The sequence below is a fragment of the Mus caroli genome, chromosome 14 (assembly GCF_900094665.2).
Source record: "Mus caroli chromosome 14, CAROLI_EIJ_v1.1, whole genome shotgun sequence".
Taxonomy (NCBI): Eukaryota; Metazoa; Chordata; class Mammalia; order Rodentia; family Muridae; genus Mus; species Mus caroli.
This window is the reverse complement of record NC_034583.1, coordinates 54,304,477-54,324,025: the sequence shown is the minus strand read 5'-3', so window position 1 is coordinate 54,324,025 and position 19,549 is coordinate 54,304,477. Positions and strand designations below refer to the sequence as shown.

Genomic DNA, 19,549 nt, shown 5'->3' with positions numbered 1-19,549 from the left:
TCTAGTTGCATATATAGCAGAAGATGGCCTAGTCGGCCATCGTTGGGAGGAGAGGCCCATGGTATGTCCCAATACAGGGGAATGCCAGGGCCAGGGGGGGGGGGGGGGGGGGGGGGGGGGGGGGGGGGGGGGGGGGGTATTGGGGACTTTCATTTGAAATGTAAATGAACAAAATATCTAATAAAACAAAAACAAAAACCACTCTGGTAAAAGGAGTCAGGACAGATAGTTTAGTCTAGGAAAGACTGTCACAGGGAGGGGAAGCCAGTTTCTCAGAGCTGCGCCTGGGCACTCTTTTCTCCCCCACAGCTTGTCGGAACTTGGGACAGGCTCCAGAGTAAATGTAAGCTGGGGGTTCGTGCTGCAGGGCGTGGCCAGAGGCAGCAGGGGGCGTGGCCCGGGCCTGCACGTGTTGCAGAGTGAGGCTTTCTCTACTCTGACCAGGGTTAGCCCTATCAGATCCCCGCCCTGCGGTGGGCGCCTTGCAGCTCAGTGGGGCCTATGGAGGAAGGACTCTGCGCTGCGCTCCCATGGCAGCCGCCAGCAGCACCAAGGCCATGGCCCTGGTCAAGCGGACCTTGGTGCTGAGCCCGGTCGCCGCGCCCAAGACTCCAGGGTCACCCCCACGAGGCTGCTCCTGGCCCCCCACCGCCTGGCCTTTCAAGGACTGGTCCCGGGCACGGAGCCTGGCTGCCAGCTGTCTGCCCCAGCCTCACTCCTGCTCCACGTCTGCCACCGCGGTATGTCTTCTCTGCCCACAGGACTCACTCAGCAGCAGCTTGAAGACCTGCTACAAGTATCTCAATCAGACCAGTCGCAGCTTTGCCGCGGTTATCCAGGCGCTGGATGGGGACATACGGTTAGTGGAGACCCCTGACTTGGGGAGGACCGCTTTTCCAGGAACTTTTGAGTCACTGCAGTTCCGTTGACACCCCACTTAGAATTATGGGCTCCTTGTTGTAGCTTAGGCGGGACTACCTCCCCCACTCCGCCCATGTGTTTACTTGCAAATGCCCTTCCAGGCACCTGGCCATCTACCAGCACCCTTTTAGGCCAGCCCTTTCAGAGAAGGGGGTGGGGCAGCCATGTTGATTTTACCTTCTTTTAATTCTGGCACCTGCACCCGCCTGAGAGCAGGCCAGACATTTTTCTTGGCTTTTGTCTGTCACCTTACATTTCAAGCATACTGAGTCTTAAAAAGTTTAGAGCAGTTACCGTGCCAGCCACAGCATTCGTGCTGGAAAGCGTTCCATCTGCAAAAATCCTAGTGCCCTCTAAACATTTGCCTCTTGGCCCCTGCCATGCATTGGTAAGGTACAAAGCATTCTTAGCCGCGTAGCATCCACCTGCTTAGGTTTCCATTTTACTCTATAAATAAGCGGGAGAGTTCATTACTCCCACTTAAGACAGGAAAAAAATCGTTAAGTGCTAAGTATGGCAGACTCTGATGTCACTTCTAATCCTTTAAGACAACTTTAGAGAATGGCCTGGCGCAAGTCACTTAGTAAAGTCTCACTTTATGGTCCCAGTCGTCCTGAACTCAGGATCGTCCCGCCTTAGCCTCCTGAGTTGAGATGACAGGCATGAAGTACCACCCTGATTTACATGCTATTCAGAGGTACATATTTAAGAAACAGGCTAGTGAAATGGGTTAGCCCGCAAAAGTGCTCACTGCCAAGCCCAACAACTTGAGTTCAGGTCTCAGAACCCACAGGTGGAAAGGGAGGTCTGATTTCCTGAAGTTGTCTGTCTTCTGACCTCCCACATGCTCTGGGGCACACTCATGCTCTCTCACACACCACACACATTGATTCACACACACAAAATAAGTAGATGTTAAAAAACAATAGTAGATGCTTGGTATCCTGTTCTAGCCTTTCCGTTTTTTTTTTTTTTTACAGGCACGCCGTGTGTGTGTTTTACCTGGTTCTCCGAGCCCTGGATACAGTGGAGGATGACATGAGCATCAGTGTGGAGAAGAAGATCCCACTGCTGTGTAACTTCCACACTTTCCTCTATGACCCTGAGTGGCGGTTCACTGAGAGCAAGGAGAAGGACCGACAAGTGCTGGAGGACTTCCCCACGGTACTGGGCTCTCTGGGCATAGGCTGTCGATAATTGCCAGTGCAGTTGTCGGCCCCTGAGCTGAGAGAAAGGTGATGTGAACAGTCTGAGGGCAGCTGAGAGTCCAAAGCCAGACTTTTTCTGCTTGGAATTCTAACTTGGTAATTGGTGGTGAGGTACATAGCCTCTCCCTACCTCGGTTTTCCCCCTGTATGGTAGAGACGATAACAGCTCCCCAGTTGTGGTGGTGGTGATACTCTGAGGGCAGCATGGCTGTGACCCTTGCTTCAGGTTGTTACTGAGAAGTCCCAGGTCCATTCTTACAGAAGGATCTGAAATTCACACTTCAGGTCTGAAGAACTGTCAGAATATTAAAAGACAAAAAGGTAGGGCTCCAGACTGGATCATATGGGCCTGGTGACTGTAGTGTAGCCTACAGTGAGGGTCGCTGCTCAGTGTGGCTCACAGCTTTGGGTGGGGCATGGGCTTCTGTAGCAACTGAGGTGAGATCTTTGGCCCTTTCTTAAATAGGTTCTGACTCAGTGCCCCAAGCTGTGCTGGTAGAACTACTTGAGTTGGATAATTTCTTATGTATAAAGTTCTTAGCGCAGTGCCTGGTGCGCGCTAAGTATTCTGTAGGTATCAGCTCTTGAGATGGAGTCTAGGTGAAACCCCAAGCTTTAGGGCCCTGAAGTTCATGGTGCACGTGGACCTCACTTCTAGAATTTGCATGTTCAGCAAAGTCACGTGTGACGTGAGAGGGCATTTGTCTTGTGCATAGTGTTCTAGAGTGTTGGAGAACAGTTCTTATATAATTTTTACAATAAAGGAATGTAGTCTGTACTTCTGTGTAGGAGGGAGTTGATTGAAGAGAAGGGGAGCCCAGCAAGGTTTGAGAAAGATGGGCTGTTTCCAACTTGCTGAGATCATGTTTTCAGGGCCAAAGACTAAAATATAGTATGCTGTGCCCTGAAAGTTCCTAGGACGTCTGCAGTTTACTGAGGACCCTGAGGCTCTAGGGCAGGCACTGGTGCAATGGTGTCCTCAGGGTACCTGATGGCCAGTGAATTCAGTTACTCTGAGGACCATATAGAAGCTCACTGGTGAGCCTTTGAGTCCTCCGAATGTAGATGAAGGGCTGGGACCCACTTGGTTAACTTCTTAGGAACAGAAGTGGGTTTTGTTTTTGTTGTTTTTCTCTTCAGCACTAGGTATGAAACCCAGGGTACTCTGTTACTGCTCTTTATCCTCAGCCTGCCTGGTTTTCCTTTGGATACAGTTTCTCAGTAATTTGCCCAAGCTGACCATGAACTCACTTTGTTTTAGGCTGCCCTTGAACTTATAACCCTTCTACCCCAACTTCCTGAGTAATTAGATTTGTCTCCAACAATACATTTTCCTTTTTTTTGTTTTTGTTTTTGTTTTGTTTTGTTTTTGAAGCAGGGTTTTACTATGTTGCCCTAGCTGGTCTGGAGCTGACAGTGTAGACTAGGCTGGTCTCGAACTCATAGAGCTCTACCTGCCTCTGTTTCTCCTGGTGCTGGAATTGAAGGTGTGTGCTACCAAACTACTTTTCATGTAGGGACATTATACCCTTTAAAGACTTTCTGATCATGGGATAATTTTATTATATGTATCATAAAAATTCAAGGTAGCATCATCTACCCACCAGAAAGAACACAAACATGTAAAATGCTAAAGTCATTTGGGGGAGCTAGGTAAATTTCAGATCCCCAGCTAGTAAGTTTGTACTGCCCAACTGCCTTTGCGTGTGGCAATCCAGTGGGAAGAGAATATCCTGCTTTGGAAGGTTTCAAAGGTGGGCAGTGAATTGATCTTGATCTCTTCCTGTTTGACCAAGAGAGTTTGGAAGTAGTGAACTGTCCCAGGGGGAGAGAAAGGGAGCTGAAGGTATAGGCCAGATGCCGCTGGCTAATCGTTTATGTCCTGATGAATGGGAAGCATTGTAAAGTCGCGTTTTGTACCTGGATGGGAGACCCTCTGGCTCTGGGGATCATCTTAACACAGGAGGACATGGAAAAGTGTGTTCAGAGAGGTTGTAGAGGAAGACTGGCCCTGGGATAGCTCTAGGAGTAAAGGGTCGCTCAGTGCTGCACACAGAGCTGCAGTAGGAGGGGAAGGGGACTGAAGTGTGTTGGTTTGGAACAAAACTGTAAGGTAACAGGCATCTTAAACTCAAACCTAGAGGGTCCAGGTTCTTGCAAAATATGCTTGTCAATTCTGGGTAGATAGAATGTACGTTAGAGGACAATTTTATTAGCGCTTTCGCTTGCTCGCTAAATATTACATGTACTCTTTGTTTTGAGAATAAGCCAAGTGAACTCTGTTTATTTGATGCACGTCTGTGCCCAGAGAGCCCATGAATGAGCCCGTGCTGCCTCTTGTTTGTCTGCCTCAGCCTTCGAAATGTGCCAGCACCCCTGGCTTATACTTACACTGTGTGTGGTAAGCCTATACTTTGTGCATTTTTTACATATGAGGAAAATGGAGGTATGAGAAGAAAGTTCTTTGCCCAAATAGGGAGTCAGGATTGGAACCCAGGGTGCTCAGAAACCTCGTGCTTGACCCTTGTGTCTCTTTAAAGACTGGCAGCAGAGTGAGCTGGAGCAGTGGAGGCAGGAGGAATAGGAGTTCCAGGCTAGCCTCGGCTATGCAGTGAATTGGAGCAGTGGAGGCAGGAGGAATAGGAGTTCCAGGCTAGCCTCGGCTATGCAGTGAGCTGAACAGTGGAGGCAGGAGGAATAGGAGTTCCAGGCTAGCCTCGGCTGTGCGTGTTTTAGGCCAGGACATATATGTAAAGTTGTCTGGAAAACAAACAAAAGAGCTCAAAGGACAGGAAAAGGTTAAACCTGCCAGGCATGTTGGCATGCATCAGGGATCCCAGAGAAATAGGCAGGAGGACCGTTAGTCAGTTTCCAGTATGGAAACTGTCTTGAGGGGGAGGGGTTAGAACAACAAACTGGCTTAATCATAACCTTTCCCGACCTTCTCTAAGGGGAGGAGTTTGCCTTGAAAGTCAATGGAAGTGCCATAAACCTCTTGCCCTGTTTGGGATTTGGTCCTTATTATCCCAGGAGACTTATCACCATAATGTGCCTGCATGTTCTTGGAATGGCCAGCAATTGATACAGGGACCCGGGAGTGTGCTTTCCTTGTGGCTTGAATCCCCCAAGGGTGGGAGAAGCCCTTGTGGTCTGTGTCCCACTGCAGAGCCTGAAGGAAAAAGTCGTTTCCCTCAGGGTTCCAGCAGGACAGAGTTCCTGTTTCACTGGGTACTTCTTGTTCTCATTTGCTTCAGTTCTATAATTATATTCAAAATTTCCAAATTTTGAAATTCTAAAGGCCACTAAGGATAATCAGGTGCCCTGTTTGAGGTGTTTGTTTTCCTGTCCTCACTGGCCTGTCCCCTTATAAACAGAACTGCCCTTGCCACAGCAGTGTGGCTAGAAACAGTTTTGAGGAGGCACCAGGGATTTGACTCCCGGGAGAGTGTTAAATGGTTTCAATCTTTGGCTCCAACTTGGATCAGCTGTCCTAGAAAGAAGAGAGTTCTGAAAGACCAGACTGATTTTTGTGTAATTTGAGGAGGGAGGCGTTAGTAGTTAATGTTTATCAGAGATGACATGGCTGCTCTGTGGCCAGCTGGTATGCCCTTGTCCCTTCCTGAGAAGTGAGTCTAGCTTCTCTTACACAGCTCTCTCACATGAGGTCTTAACATCACCTGTTCACAGTTCAGTGCTTCGTGATAACAGCTCAGCTGTTCTTTATAAACTTTCATGGAGGGGCCAGCTGTGGTGGCACACACCTGAAGAGAGCCTGAGGCAGGGGCATTGTGAGTTGGATGTCAGCTGGGGCAACATAGTGAGACTTTGCCTCAAAAATAAAAAAAGTTTTGCTGTGTTTATGTTGTATGTTGATAACTTTTAAATGCTCTTCTGAGCTTGAGATAATTGTGTAGTAGTAATACATTTCCAAACCAGTCAGTACTGCATTTTTCTATGGATCTCGGGCTTACAAGGAAGACGGCACTGGGCAGCAGACATAGAGTTAAACTGACCTTCTTGGAGTGAGAAAGACACTGGCTTCATGGGTCCTTGGGGAACCTGACTGTCCAGGGAAGCGGCTATCCATCACTGGCCTGTGAGCTCTCTCTGGAACCATGAAGTGTGTCATCTGGTGTGTCTGGTTGATTGTTTTTGTGGTCTCGTTTCAGATCTCCCTGGAGTTTAGAAATTTGGCTGAGAAATACCAAACAGTGATCGATGACATCTGCCACAGGATGGGGTGTGGGATGGCAGAATTTGTAGACAAGGATGTGACCTCCAAACAGGACTGGGACAAGGTTAGTATCTGAGTCCACATCTGCTGTGTAGATGGCCAGCTGTCTCCACGGTGACAAGGTTAGTGTCCGAGTCCACATCTGCTGTGTAGATGGCCAGCTGTCTCCACGGTGAAGCTCAGAACAAGGGCAGAGTAGTCCTCAAAACCAGTTAGCTTACACACAGTTGAACGCTCTGTCAGGGACCATACATGCCCCACAGGGCATACTGTTGCCAAGTGAACTGTAAGCTTGCCCCCAAGTTGCTGTGAAAAGTTAGGTAATTGGGCAAATACTTTTTCTGTAACACAGAAATAGCAGTGCTTTTCAAAATTTAAAAACAATACTTTGTTATTGGCATTTTCCTTCCCATTGTAGAATACTGAGTATGCACCTGCTTTGGTGTGTGAGTCATCAGAGGAGTGATTTTTTTTCTTTTGTTTTTGGAGTAGTTCAGTGGTCGAGTGCTTTCCCAGCATGCCTATAGCCCTGGGTTTGACCCCTAGCACTGCCAAAAGAGAAAAAGAGAAGGATACATGAGACGTATCCAAGTTTTTCACACCTTCCTTTTCAACTGTCTGGGAAGTTTAGCCATATTGGAGGGAGGGAGAGAAAGTAAGAAAGAAGAAAGAGATGGACGTCCCAGCCTGAGGCTCATTTATGACTTTCACTAGTCCATTTGGATGGAGCTTTCATGGCCTCCATCTCCCATGAGGCATCCCTACCTTAGCACTGTTGCACTGGAAGTCTCCAGTCCCAGCAACCCTGAAACCATAGCAACTGCTGACGAATGGTGAGCTGAGCTGTCTCTGTGGGCCTGATCCATCTTCCCTCTGTGGGCAGGTCCATATTCCTGGGAGAGTGGGGGAGAGGGCATGAAGCCAACACAGTAATAGCTTGTCTGCCCAGAACTTGTTCCTTACCAGCAGTGTGGGGTACAAGCCAGGCTAGGAGTTGGTAGGCTGCAATAGATTGTTTATCTGGACAAAGGAGCCGACATAGGAGTGGCTTGCTCACCTCTTAAAGGCCTAGAGAGTTAATGTGTTTTGTTTTTCTTACCGTGCTTAGTTTCAGATCTGACATTCACCGAGTCAGTGTGGGTCTAGGGGATGTAGTCAGACCCTGGGCTCTCACCCAGCACTGAACTGAACAAAACAAAAACAAAACCCCAAACATAGCCAGGTATGGTGGCACATGCCTTTAACCCCTACACTCAGGAGACAGAGATCTCTGTGAGCTTACGGCTAGCCTGGTCTACATATCAAGTTCCAGGAAGTGAAGGGCTGGTTACATAATGAGACTATGACTAACAAAACAAGAACCTCAGACTCAGAGGGATGTCTTTGGAACTGTGGCTATACTGTCTGAATTAGTCACTGTGTGATGGGAGCTAGAACAGTTACCAGTCCTAGCCAGCTCTCCGCGTACTCATTCAGTAACTACCGCATCCATCTGCACAGAGCTGGGGTAGGAAACATTGTACTTGTGAAAGGAAGTTCCAACCAGATATAAGTGAATGTAATTGAATTCTTTTCCCGTCCGCTTTTTTTTTTTTTTTTTTTAAAAGATTTATTTATTTATTATATGTAAGTACACTGTAGCTGTCTTCAGACACTCCAGAAGAGGGCGCCAGATCTCATTACAGATGGTTGTGAGCCACCATGTGGTTGCTGGGATTTGAACTCCTGACCTTCGGAAGAGCAGTCGGGTGCTCTTACCCACTGAGCCATCTCACCAGCCCTCCCGTCCGCTTTTAAAGGCAGATGAATTATGGGTCTCTTCTCTAGACCCAAGAACTGTTACCTTGAAATGCACTTCTCTTAGCATTATAGATGCAGATGTATTTTCCAATATCTGGTCTATAGATTGCATTTGGCTGTCAGCAGCATGTCCCTCTCAGAGGATGGGGCCAGGGTGCTTTTCTCAGGAAGGAAACTTCTTTGGCAGTTAAAAGCATTATATTTGTCAGATATCTTGGTGAGACCTTTTCAGAACTGTTGGTAAGGCTGGATCCATAGTTCTAACACCTTTTCGCCACCTATGACTGCCTTCCCCTATAACCTTAGCTATGCTAGATGCCTAGGTGGAAGGGTCACAAGGTTGAGGCTTGGCTGGGCTGTAGAATATGACAGAAGTAAAGTGAGGTGGGATCTGCCTTAAAAAAAAAAAAAAAAGCTAAGCTCTACACTTCAAACCCTAATACGGAAAGGAAAGGAAAGGAAAGGGAAGACAGACAGACAGACAGACACCTGTGGGTCATACCCCTAGGCCCTGCAGATGAGTGCTCGTGGACAAGGTCACTGGCCAGGGTTTCTCAGGTTCCTTGTGTGCAGTGAAGGTGATGGCAGTAGGTCCTCTGGGTGTTGGCCTCAGACTGCTCACATGGAGTCAGGACTACAATGTCGCAACATCTTGCTTGTGTGTGTGCTTGTGTTTTCATCAAAAGGAGAACTCAGACACTCTTCTCTCAACTTGTTGTTTTGTAGCTAAAGATGCCCAGCAAGAATGTTTCTCTGTGATTATTAAAGTGCTTTACATAATAATCTTTTGCAGTACTGCCACTACGTTGCTGGGCTGGTGGGAATTGGCCTTTCTCGTCTATTCTCTGCCTCAGAGTTTGAAGACCCCATTGTTGGTGAAGACATAGAATGTGCCAACTCAATGGGTCTGTTCCTGCAGAAAACAAATATCATTCGTGATTATCTGGAAGACCAACAGGAAGGAAGGAAGTTTTGGCCTCGGGAGGTAACTGATAATGGGGTACTTGGGGAAAAACAGTATTAGACTCTGAAAAAGCAATCACCTAACGCAGTGGTTGCAAGTGACTAAGCCATTTGCTTCGGGTAGCCTGACTGCATCTAGGGATTCAGGGCCTTTGAATGGCTTTGACCCATTTCTCCTCTCTGGTCAGACTTCCTCCAAGCCACAGATATATCTCAGGCAAACCAACCTAACACCCTACTCTCGGGGCTCAGGTATTTCCCTGAGTGTATTCCTGTAGCCAGCCACAGCCTGAGTACTCTTGACTTCAGACCTTCAGCATAGGTGTGCCCAACACAAACGGGATGGATTGGACCAAGTCCCTGACAGTGAGGGGCAGAAGGTGCTGCAGTTGTGACTCATGGAATCATTCATGCTAAGAGAGTGTATGCAAGGCTGTGGGTTCAACTACGGATATCCATTATATAAGAGGACGATTTAATTAAACCATGAGCGTCAAAAAAAATTATTTGCTGTGTTCACGCCAGGATTTCCTCCTGCTTTTTATAAAATCCTCTCCTAAAGCCAAGTACTCTTAGATTAGAAAAAAAAGTCACAGAGTGATGAAATTTGCAATGTATATAATGGATGCAAAATTTATATTCTGAGGCTTGAACTCAAGATTCTCCAGCCTCAGCCTTGTAGGTGCTCAGATTGCAAGAAGAGACAAGCCATGTCACAGAAAAAAACAAGAGTGGCGTGTTGACATGTCCCAGGTGACGTGGGCAGACAGATTGAGAAAGGCTCCTGTCTGGGTCTCTCCTTGTGATACCTCCATGGTGGAAAGTGGAAAAGACCTTGTCAGATGATGCCCAGGTATTTATGGCCACCCAGGAAGAGGAGTCTGATGGTCCTGGCCCAGGCTCACAGACACAGCGTGAATCACATGCCTGTGACTCGTGAGCACCAGTTCCTCAGCCTGTGGAGTGAAGTAGAAGAACCCACCTGCACGACAGGCTGGAGGTGTGACAGAAGTGAGACAGATGTCCCGTCCTCAGTGTTAGTGTCAGCTCAGACAGCCTGAAAAGGAGGACCACCAAGAAGCCTGTTCTTATTAGGCAAGACCGCAGGCACTGTGCTGCCCGAGAGGCCATTATTAGGCAAGACCACAGGTACTGTGCTGCCCGAGAGGCCATTTATTGTAGCGTTATGCGTAAAGGTAAACATTTCAAATGTCTAGTCAGAGGAGAGTGGGGATAGAAAGGGCCACACTACCATGGAGTCCTCTCCAGTGAGAAAGCCAAACTGCAGGAACTGCTGTGCTGTAGTTTAAATGAAGGTTTTCTACAGCGTTTCTGTAACCATGTTGCGGCTTTAGGGATACAGCTTAGACACAGTACTTTTGAGCATCCATGAGGGTGTGGTTTAGATCCTTAACACCATCTGTGGGCTTGGCGGGGGAAGAGGGTAAGACAAAAGCAAGTAGAGAAGAAAACGTAACCGCGTTATAAAATAGTTTTATAGCATAGCAGAGCTGGGTGTGGTGATACCATCTTGCAATCCCACAACCCTCAAGGTTGAGGCTGGAAATTTCTTGCTTTAAAGCTGGCCCGAGTAAACACTCAAGAAAACCTAAACAAATCGGTATTGAAATACTGAAATTGGGCAGGACCTGGGGATCTGCTTCCGAGGCAGAGTGCTTGCTAGTCCATGGGAGACACTGGCTTGTTGATACCTGGTACTGTAAAAGTGAACAAAAACTCCTGCGATTACATAAGCCTGACAGCATGAAACTGCTGGGTTTATAGGCAAGAGCCTGTGCTCCTGTGATCTTTGATTTATAGTAAGCGTATGTGCTCAGTACTTGTTTTCTAGCACAAACCTCCTAGAACCTGAGATCTTTTATTTTACATTTTTGGAGCAAGATCTCACTATATAGCTAGCCCAGGCTGACCTAAACTCAGGCTCATCCTGCCTTGGCCTTCTCACACTAAGATTGGAGGCTTTTGAAGACCTAAAGGAGTTTTGCAATCAGATTGCTAATGACTGTGTGCCCCTAACAGTTTGTGAGTATAGAGAATTGGGGCTCTCAGGGTGCCCTCTGTGACTGCAGTCGATTCCTCCAAGAAAAACTGTGACAGAGCACAGAAGGACTGGAGATGAATTGCCACCATGGTATAGATTTCATTTATAGTGTTTCCATGATGAGGTCTCCATCCAAACCCCAGATGGACAGGGATTCAGTTTTAATAGCTGAGGAAGTAGAGTTGCCAGCAGGGTTTAGATGGCATAGAGGAGAGGGCATCTCTAGCCTATGGTCTGCATCCTTCATGATGGGTACTGAGCAGGTGGCAACTTGGGACTTGCAACGGACATCCGAGCTAGGAGAGCTTTCTTGTAGACTGAGCCCTCAGCCTGCTGGCTCATCATGATGCTTGATGGCTGTCAGGAATCCATATGAGCTGTGATTTTCCTAGGAGGCACAGCTTAGGCAAATGACACAGATCATTAGGGAAGTGCTTTTGCCAGACTTACCATTTACAAGAAAAGCAGGGTGAGTGAACACTATTGGGATTAAGTCGGAGAGACAGAGAAGTTGAGAAGGCTTCCAGGATGTGACACACCCTTTTCACCTTCCCTTCGATAAACTCACAGCTATGGTACTCGGTGGTGCCCAGCATATGTTGGATGTGCATCTTGTTTAAATTTGAGCAAACTGGGGGATGAGGGGGTAGACGTGAAGCGTGTTTTATATTATTGATCATGTTTAGATGTGAGCTGACATGTATACAAGAAAGGTTTTAGGTATAGTTCAGTGATAGAATACTTGCCTAGCATGCATGAGGCCCTAGGTTCAACCTTTGGGAATTCATAATATATTTATAAAACAATAAACCTACCTCTACTTGAAAATAACTTCACGAGTAGGATATAGATTGACTAGACTTGTCCTGTGTCATGTTGGTAATTGTTGACGTAGGTTCATTGATTCATTAAGTTTTTGTTTGTTCTTGTTTTCTGGGTTCTGCAAAACATCTGGTACCTTTTGTCTGGGTAGATTTGGGTGCATATTAAGGATGGATAACATGGTGCTGGAGCAATGGCTCAGCAGTTCAGAGCATCTGATGTGCTCTTACAGGACCTGAGCTTGGTTCCCACCACCCACACACATAGACACATAAATTAAAGTTTATATAAAAATAGATCTTTAATAAAATAGTCATGTTTCATGATTTCACATTAAAACACGTGAAACCAGGTCAGGTAGGGTGGCCACATACCTATAATCTCAGTATTACAGACCTTGGGAGACTGGGGAGTTTGAGGCTACTTAATGAGATTCTGGTTTCAAGCAAACAATAACAAAACAAGGCACTCACTCCCTGTGCTAAAACAAACAACTGAACTCTTCACATTTTGGAAGTGAGGGCTCTGAGAACCCTGTTCAGGTTTCTACAGCTTAGGGAGGTGATGGCCCCGCCTTGTAGTTGCTTATTTTTCTACACATTCTTGCTCAACAGCGTTGTTAGTGGAATTGGCAGTCTTGGGTTTGGAAGTCTGCTTGTATTGCTGGAGTTGATTTGTAGTAGCTGGGGGTGTTCAGTAATAGACTCACACCCTCCCTGCTAGCAGGAGACCTATGCTGTGGTCATTACAGTATGCTCGTGCATGCTGCATTATCTAGAAGAGAACCTTCCCACGGGCCACCCTGCCTCTCGTCATTCATTGGACCTTGACTGGGCACTGTAAATGGCTGCTACCTGAAGCCTAAAACAGCTGGATCTCAGTGAACAGTGAAATGATTTCACTGTACATAGCACAGCTCATTCATGTTTTGCTGCTGGTTTTTGGTGTTGAGGCTGGAAACCAGGCCCCCACACATGTTAAGCGTGCATTCTAAATGGTCTACAGTGAACCCCTCTGGCCCCCACAGGAGATCTCACAATCCATGTAAACTCTCCCTCCACCTGTTGACTTGTTCTGTATTTGCTGACTGGCCAGGTGTGGGGCAGATACATTAAGAAGCTGGAAGACTTTGCTAAGCCAGAGAACGTAGATGTGGCCGTGCAGTGCTTGAATGAACTCATAACCAACGCCCTACAGCACATCCCCGACGTCCTCACCTACCTGTCACGGCTCCGGAACCAGAGTGTGTTTAACTTCTGTGCTATTCCACAGGTATGCAGTGGGGTGCTAAAGGAGTGGGTGCTTGGGCTGGTAGAGTATAGCTTCTGTCTTGCTCTGCTGTGTTGAGGGGCATGGTTTCTTGGCAGCATTCACTGCCTATCTCAGGAGTAGGTAGGGAGTCACAGCAGAGTCCTTGTGTCACATTCAGGACAAGGTTGACTGTTCCAGAACGTTCCTTCTGGGGTTTACCCATCAACTGTTCTAAACTAGCTAGATCATTAGGCTAATAAGCCTGGGCCTCAGTCTAGATGACCAGCTGGCTGAATTGAGTAAGGCTGTTAACAGGAGAAAATGGCCCAGCAGGCCAGGGCTCTTGCCAGGAGTGGCTTCCTGAGTTAGATTGCTGGTATCCCGCATTGCCTACACACGTGAATGAATAGACAAAACGCAATAACATCTTCACTAACCTAAGTTCTATGATCCTTTTTTTGTACTCCGGATAGCAATGTCTGGTCCTGGAGACCCAGCAGCTATATATTCTGAGACTTATTAATTTCCTTTACCAGTTATTTCTAAATTAACTCACTCAGAAGCTTGGCTTGATCTTGTCCTGACAGTTCTAAACGGTCTCAGCTAAATCTGTACGGCTGTCCTAGGTTTCCATCAGCCCAAGAGTCATTTACTTTTGAGCACAGAAAGCCAGGACCCTCTCCCTCCCATTGTTCTCATCTCACACCATCTTTAATGTATAATAACTATATCCATAAGAGGATAAAGTTCACAATTCTCTCCAGATTATTATTTTGAAATGTATATTCAGTCTACTAACTGCTCTAGTATGGAAAATGTTGGATTTACTTGTGTTTGTAAATGAGACGGAATCTTTGTGGCTAAATGACAGAATAACCCTGTTGTTGAGTGTGGGGGAGCTGAAAAGGTCGAGCCTTACTGGCCTACTCCTGGGTACTGCTGCTTGCCTTGGTGCACATTGGCTCTTTGGCACAGAAAGGCTTCACTATTTAATTTATGAGCTCTGTCTTCATGACCTGAGATTCTCCTCTCTCCTGTTGCCTGTAGGTAATGGCCATTGCCACACTGGCTGCCTGTTACAATAACCAGCAGGTATTCAAAGGAGTAGTGAAGATTCGGAAGGGGCAAGCAGTCACCCTCATGATGGATGCCACCAACATGCCTGCCGTCAAAGCTATCATATACCAGTACATAGAAGAGGTGGGTTTAATTTTCTGGTGATTTGTAGCTGTTTTTATGCATTAAATCATGTCGCTGTTTAACCAGACCATGTTTGGATAGTAGATAGTCCTCACTACTTAGTGTTACAGCTTAAAGACAGTTCTTGGTATCCCCTATTGGAAAACACACACAGAGAGCCCTGCAGGACGCTAGTGATGACACGAAACAAGCCTGCATGCCGAAGCCTATAGGAAGAATCCTGTCTCCAGGGCTGGGAGATGATGTTCGAGGCCAGCCAAGTGTGTGCGCTGGGTGAAGGATGTGACGTGGGGGCTTTTGGAAGCTAAGTCAGAGCATGGCTGAGGGACTCTTACTGTAAATGCTCGAGTCCTGACAGTCCGCCTGGTATGTTCTATCATATCACAGACCTCACCTGGAAACCCCTATGGGGAACGTAGACAAAGAAAGACTATGGAAGTCACAGTTAGCTCTTAAGTGGCTTGGGTGTTGTTGTTTTATTTTCCTGCAACTCTTACTCAAATGCCAAAACCACTGTATAAAGCAAAACGTAGCTCTCGGAGCGGTGCCAGCACGCGTAGGTGGCCGTGTGTGACTGGAACGCAGTCTGCTCAGGCTGCTCTTACACACACTGTAATCCTGCCTCCTCAAGCCCAGGCGCTGGGGCTGCAGGCGCAATTTGGGAATTCCCTGGCTTACTGGTCCCTAATTTTAGACCGTTGTTTTTGAAGAGTTCACGGGCACTAGAGTTCATGTTCTGTTTTGTGTCTTCCTTGGCTGTCAGGAGTAAATGCTGCTGCTGGTGGCTGAGCTTGGGGGCAGAGGTGGCCCGGTGTTCGTTGCAACTCAGCCACTGTGTCCCCTCCTTAGCTGGCTGCTTTTGCAACTTCAGGGCAGAGTTGAGTAGTTACAACAGAGTAGCCCAGATAGCTAAAAATAGCTTCCAGCCCTGTAAAAGAAAGCTTGCCACCCTCTGACCCCGGGATTCTAATCTTCTTTAGCTACTTCAGTGAAATGCAGGGTAAAGGTTGTATTAATAATTAAAGAAGAAAAAAAATCAAAATTGTAAAGTTCAAACATTACAAGCTTTCCTGTCAGCCTTGTGGAGACTTTCCCAGTGATGCCTTATAACGAAGACTTGCTGCCTGGAGTCTAACTTAGCTGGGAGAGTGTTGGCCTAGCATGTACCAAAGCTGTAGGTTTGATTCCTTAGCAACCGCCATGTAAACCAGCCAGGGTGGGATACAGCTATAATCCCACTGTTGGGGAGGTAGGATCAGGAGTTCAAGGTTACCCTCACCTGTGCAGCAGATCTGAGGCCAGCCATAGCTACGTGGCACTGCCTCAAAGTCAGTCAACCAGTCAAGACTTAGATGAGGTCTACGCATAGGCTGATCTGTAGGTGTCTAGATGCCCGCTAGATCTCGTTTCTCCTCACAGATCAATTCCGTACTTATAGGAAAGGAGGTTATGTCTTTTCTGTAGTCTCTGTCTCCTCAGTTGTACTGAGAAGGCACCAGGAAGAGGCTTCTGAGAGGCCCCTAATGCCTACAGAAAGGTGCAGTGTGTGTAGGCTTGTGCCCTCCCATAGGCGGACAGTCCTTTCAGCAGTAGCTAGAGCAGTTTGCATATCTGTCAGCCAAGGAGCTCTCCCTGCTATCTTAGGCAAACACCAGGAAACCTGCATCCCCTACTCTGCCAAACTGATTTCCTTGGCAAGGGCCATTGTTTTCATGTTCCTGTGCCTTTTTTCTTTTCTTGGGGCATCCTTAACTGTACTTGGGTGTGTATAGCCCAGCAGAGGAAGAAATATTTTGATGGTCTTTCTGATGATAAGCCCAACAACCAGTTTGTTTTAAATCACAATCTGCCCGTCCCCCACCTCCACCCCTACCCCCAAGTCATTTGACTCCGAGGCTCTTTTCTCCTTGGAGCCCTGTGCTTTCCTGTCTTTGACAGTGACTTTGGTGCTACTTAACCTCTGCCGTCCCTGCTCCTGGGCCTTCCTGCTTCTTCCGCTTACTCCTTTAGGTGTTGGGTTGCTCTGCATTCAGTCTTCATCTGCTTTCCTATCACGGAGATGTTTCATGGCTGTTACCCAGCTAAGGCCTTGGATGTCAGCTCTAAGTGACGTTGTCATCATCCTTAATCATGGAACCCTGAGACACCCTGGAGTACTCACATATCCAGACCGGCCTAGCTGTGCTTTCATAACTGCGTTAGCCTCTGACCCAGTCATGCAGGACTTCATTCTGCAGAAGGGAGGGAGGACTTGTATAGACGGAAATGCAGGTTATATAGCATTTTATTCTGATCTCATTGGCCTTCCATCACTAGAATGGACTACCCAAGTTACTTAGCTTACAAAGAGAATGTGTTATTTTGGCTGAGTGTTGGGAGTTCCAGCCTGTGACTAATTACCCCACTATTTGAGGCCTGTGGCAGGCAGCACATTATGCAAGTGCATAGTGAAGTAATATCCTCCCCACCCCCACCCCCGCCCCCTCCCCCAGTATGCAGAGGGAAGGAAGAGACCAGGCTCATCCTCTTCCAGGCATGTCCGGCCTTTATGGGCAGGGAGAGAGCTGGAAGAACTGGCCCCAGCCTGTGGGTTAAGAGGTGGAGTGTGAGGGGTTTTCACTCCTGTTTATAGTGCTGATATAAGCAGAGCTTTAAATTATTTTGTTTTTGCATATGTGTGTATAGCTGTGTGAGTGTCACATGTGAGTGTGGGTTCCTGTAGAGGCTGGAAGTGAGTGTCTGAGTCCCTGGAGCTGGAATTGCAGGTGGCTGAGGCTCTTTATGTTGGTGCCAGGAACTGAGCCCAGGTTCTCTTCACAAGCCACAAATACTCTGAACCACTGAGCCATCTCTCCACACACACACACACACACACACCCTCCACACACACACACACACACACACCCATACTTAACTTTAAAAAAATAATAGGGCTTAGAGAGATGGCTCAGCAATGAATAAGTACACTCACTCTTGTGGGTTCAGTTCCTAGCACCTAGCTCACAACTGTTCCAAGGGATTCAAACTACTGCAGGCACCACACACACACACACACACACACACACACACACACACACACACGATGCACACACATACATACAGGCAAAACACTTATAGACATTAAAAATAAAATCTTTACACACACACACCCACCTCCAAAGGTAAGTGTAGTATTGTACTTGTAATCTCAGCATGTGGGAGGTTGAGGAAGAAAGATCAGCCAGGCATCAAGGCCAGCCTGGGCAGTATATAAGCAAAGCCCTGGCTTTAACAAAATTAAAGAAGACAATTTAGTATGACCTTTGGGACAAAACATCCATTGTATAGTGAAAATTTGATATCATCATCCTTGCTGCTTTGTGTATTACATATTTATGCATGCGAGCACTTGCACACCATTGCACAAGTACAGGCTGGAGGAGTTTGCAGAGTCTGTTTCCGTCAGATTTTACCCACTGAGCTATCTCTGGTCTTGCTTACTTATTTCTTTTTATTATTAACTCTTTTTTTTTTTTAGATTTATTTTGCTTTATGTGTATGAATTTTTGCCTCTATGTATGTATGTATGTATGTATGTATGTGCATCATATATGCTCCATAGAACTGGTGTTACAGATGGTTTTGAGCCACCATCTAGGTGCTGGGAATCAAATCTGGTCCCCTGCAATCTATCCCCAGTCCTATTTACAAAGATGGACTTATTTTTTCTTTTATGCACATGGGTGTTTTGCTTGCATGTATATCTGTGTACTATGTGTGAGCTGTGCCTGTAGAGACAGGAAGTGGGTGGTGGATCCTCTGGGACTAGAGTTTCAGATGTGAGCCTCCATATGGGTGATGTTATGAACAGATTCTTAACTGCTGAGCTATCTCTCCATTGGAGGCTGGAGTCTTTCCCCATCTAACACATGCTTTTTAGTCAACCTGACTAAATCATGCCAACACACACAGGGCACCACTCCATGCCCGCCACTGTGAAGTACCTGGCATCTGAAGCCGTGCAGGGGCAGCTGCTCTCCAGGCACTTAGTGGCTCCGTGGTGAGACTTGTGCAGTGCACTGGTCTTCCTTGCTCGCTGGGCCTAGGTGGTGCTTCAGCCTTATCCTAGAGTAACAAGTGACTCCCATTCTTAGAACCTGTTTGTCCTTGGTGACATGACCTAAAGCCACCTACCTGTTGAGAATTGTTAGAGGAAACCATGGGAAATGTCTATAAAGTACTGGAGGCAGCGCTAAGTAGCCTTTCTTCTTTCCTTAACAGATTTATCACCGGATCCCCAACTCAGACCCATCATCAAGCAAAACCAAGCAGGTCATCTCCAACATCAGGACACAGAACCTTCCCAACTGCCAGCTCATCTCCCGAAGCCACTACTCCCCCATTTACCTGTCATTTATCATGCTCTTGGCTGCCCTGAGCTGGCAGTACCTGAGCACCCTGTCCCAGGTCACAGAAGACTATGTCCAGAGAGAACACTGATTTTGTTTAGCCGGAAGTGGAAGTTCCCGTGGAGTGGGTTTTTCCTTTTCCTCCAGCTGGATTTTGACTTCCCGTGTTTTTTCCTCCTACTCTATAACCTTTTGGAGAACTGAGTGTGGGACCTTTAGGAACTGCGCAGAGGAAAGGACGCCTTGCCCTCAGCAGCCTGGTGCTCGCTGGGATGTGGTTCCTCTGCCTCTTGTAGCCACTGGCAGCAGCGTGCTGACTGCTGCACTTTAGATGGCGAGGCCACATGTGATGGTCACAAGAGCCTAGTGAACCTGGCTAGAATGCTGATTGGATTTATTTAATTTGAAACAGCCTTTGAATACCTATGACAATAGAAAATGAAGCGACTGGTCCTTGTCTTTCTCATGAGTTTGACAGTGGAAGTGTTAATTGGTGTTGTTCTATGCGATGCTGCCGAGCTTCTGAGACTGCAGGCTTGGCCTTCTCGCCCTTGGGGAGCTTAAGCCCCCCCCTTTGTGCCACTGGCCACTTGTCAGCGCGTCCTCCAGGAAAGGCTTTTGATGTTGAGATTTTTTTGTAATTACATAGAATGAATGCATACAGTAACACACACCCCTTGTAAGGACTGAGTTTGTCCAG

General features: G+C 47.1%; 1 protein-coding gene across 1 annotated transcript in view; it reads left to right on the top strand.

Moving 5' to 3' along the window:
• Nucleotides 1–19,318, top strand: part of Fdft1 (farnesyl-diphosphate farnesyltransferase 1) — a 28,977-nt gene extending 9,659 nt beyond the window's left edge. Inside the window, exons 2-8 of the mRNA XM_021181477.2 lie at nt 762–859; nt 1,902–2,085; nt 6,299–6,427; nt 8,957–9,148; nt 13,106–13,282; nt 14,309–14,461; nt 18,722–19,318. Of these exons, the coding sequence (XP_021037136.1) occupies nt 762–859; nt 1,902–2,085; nt 6,299–6,427; nt 8,957–9,148; nt 13,106–13,282; nt 14,309–14,461; nt 18,722–18,940 (1,152 nt within the window). The 3' untranslated portion in view covers nt 18,941–19,318. The remainder of the gene's footprint in view (nt 1–761; nt 860–1,901; nt 2,086–6,298; nt 6,428–8,956; nt 9,149–13,105; nt 13,283–14,308; nt 14,462–18,721) is intronic.
• The last annotated feature ends 231 nt before the right edge of the window (nt 19,319–19,549 follow it).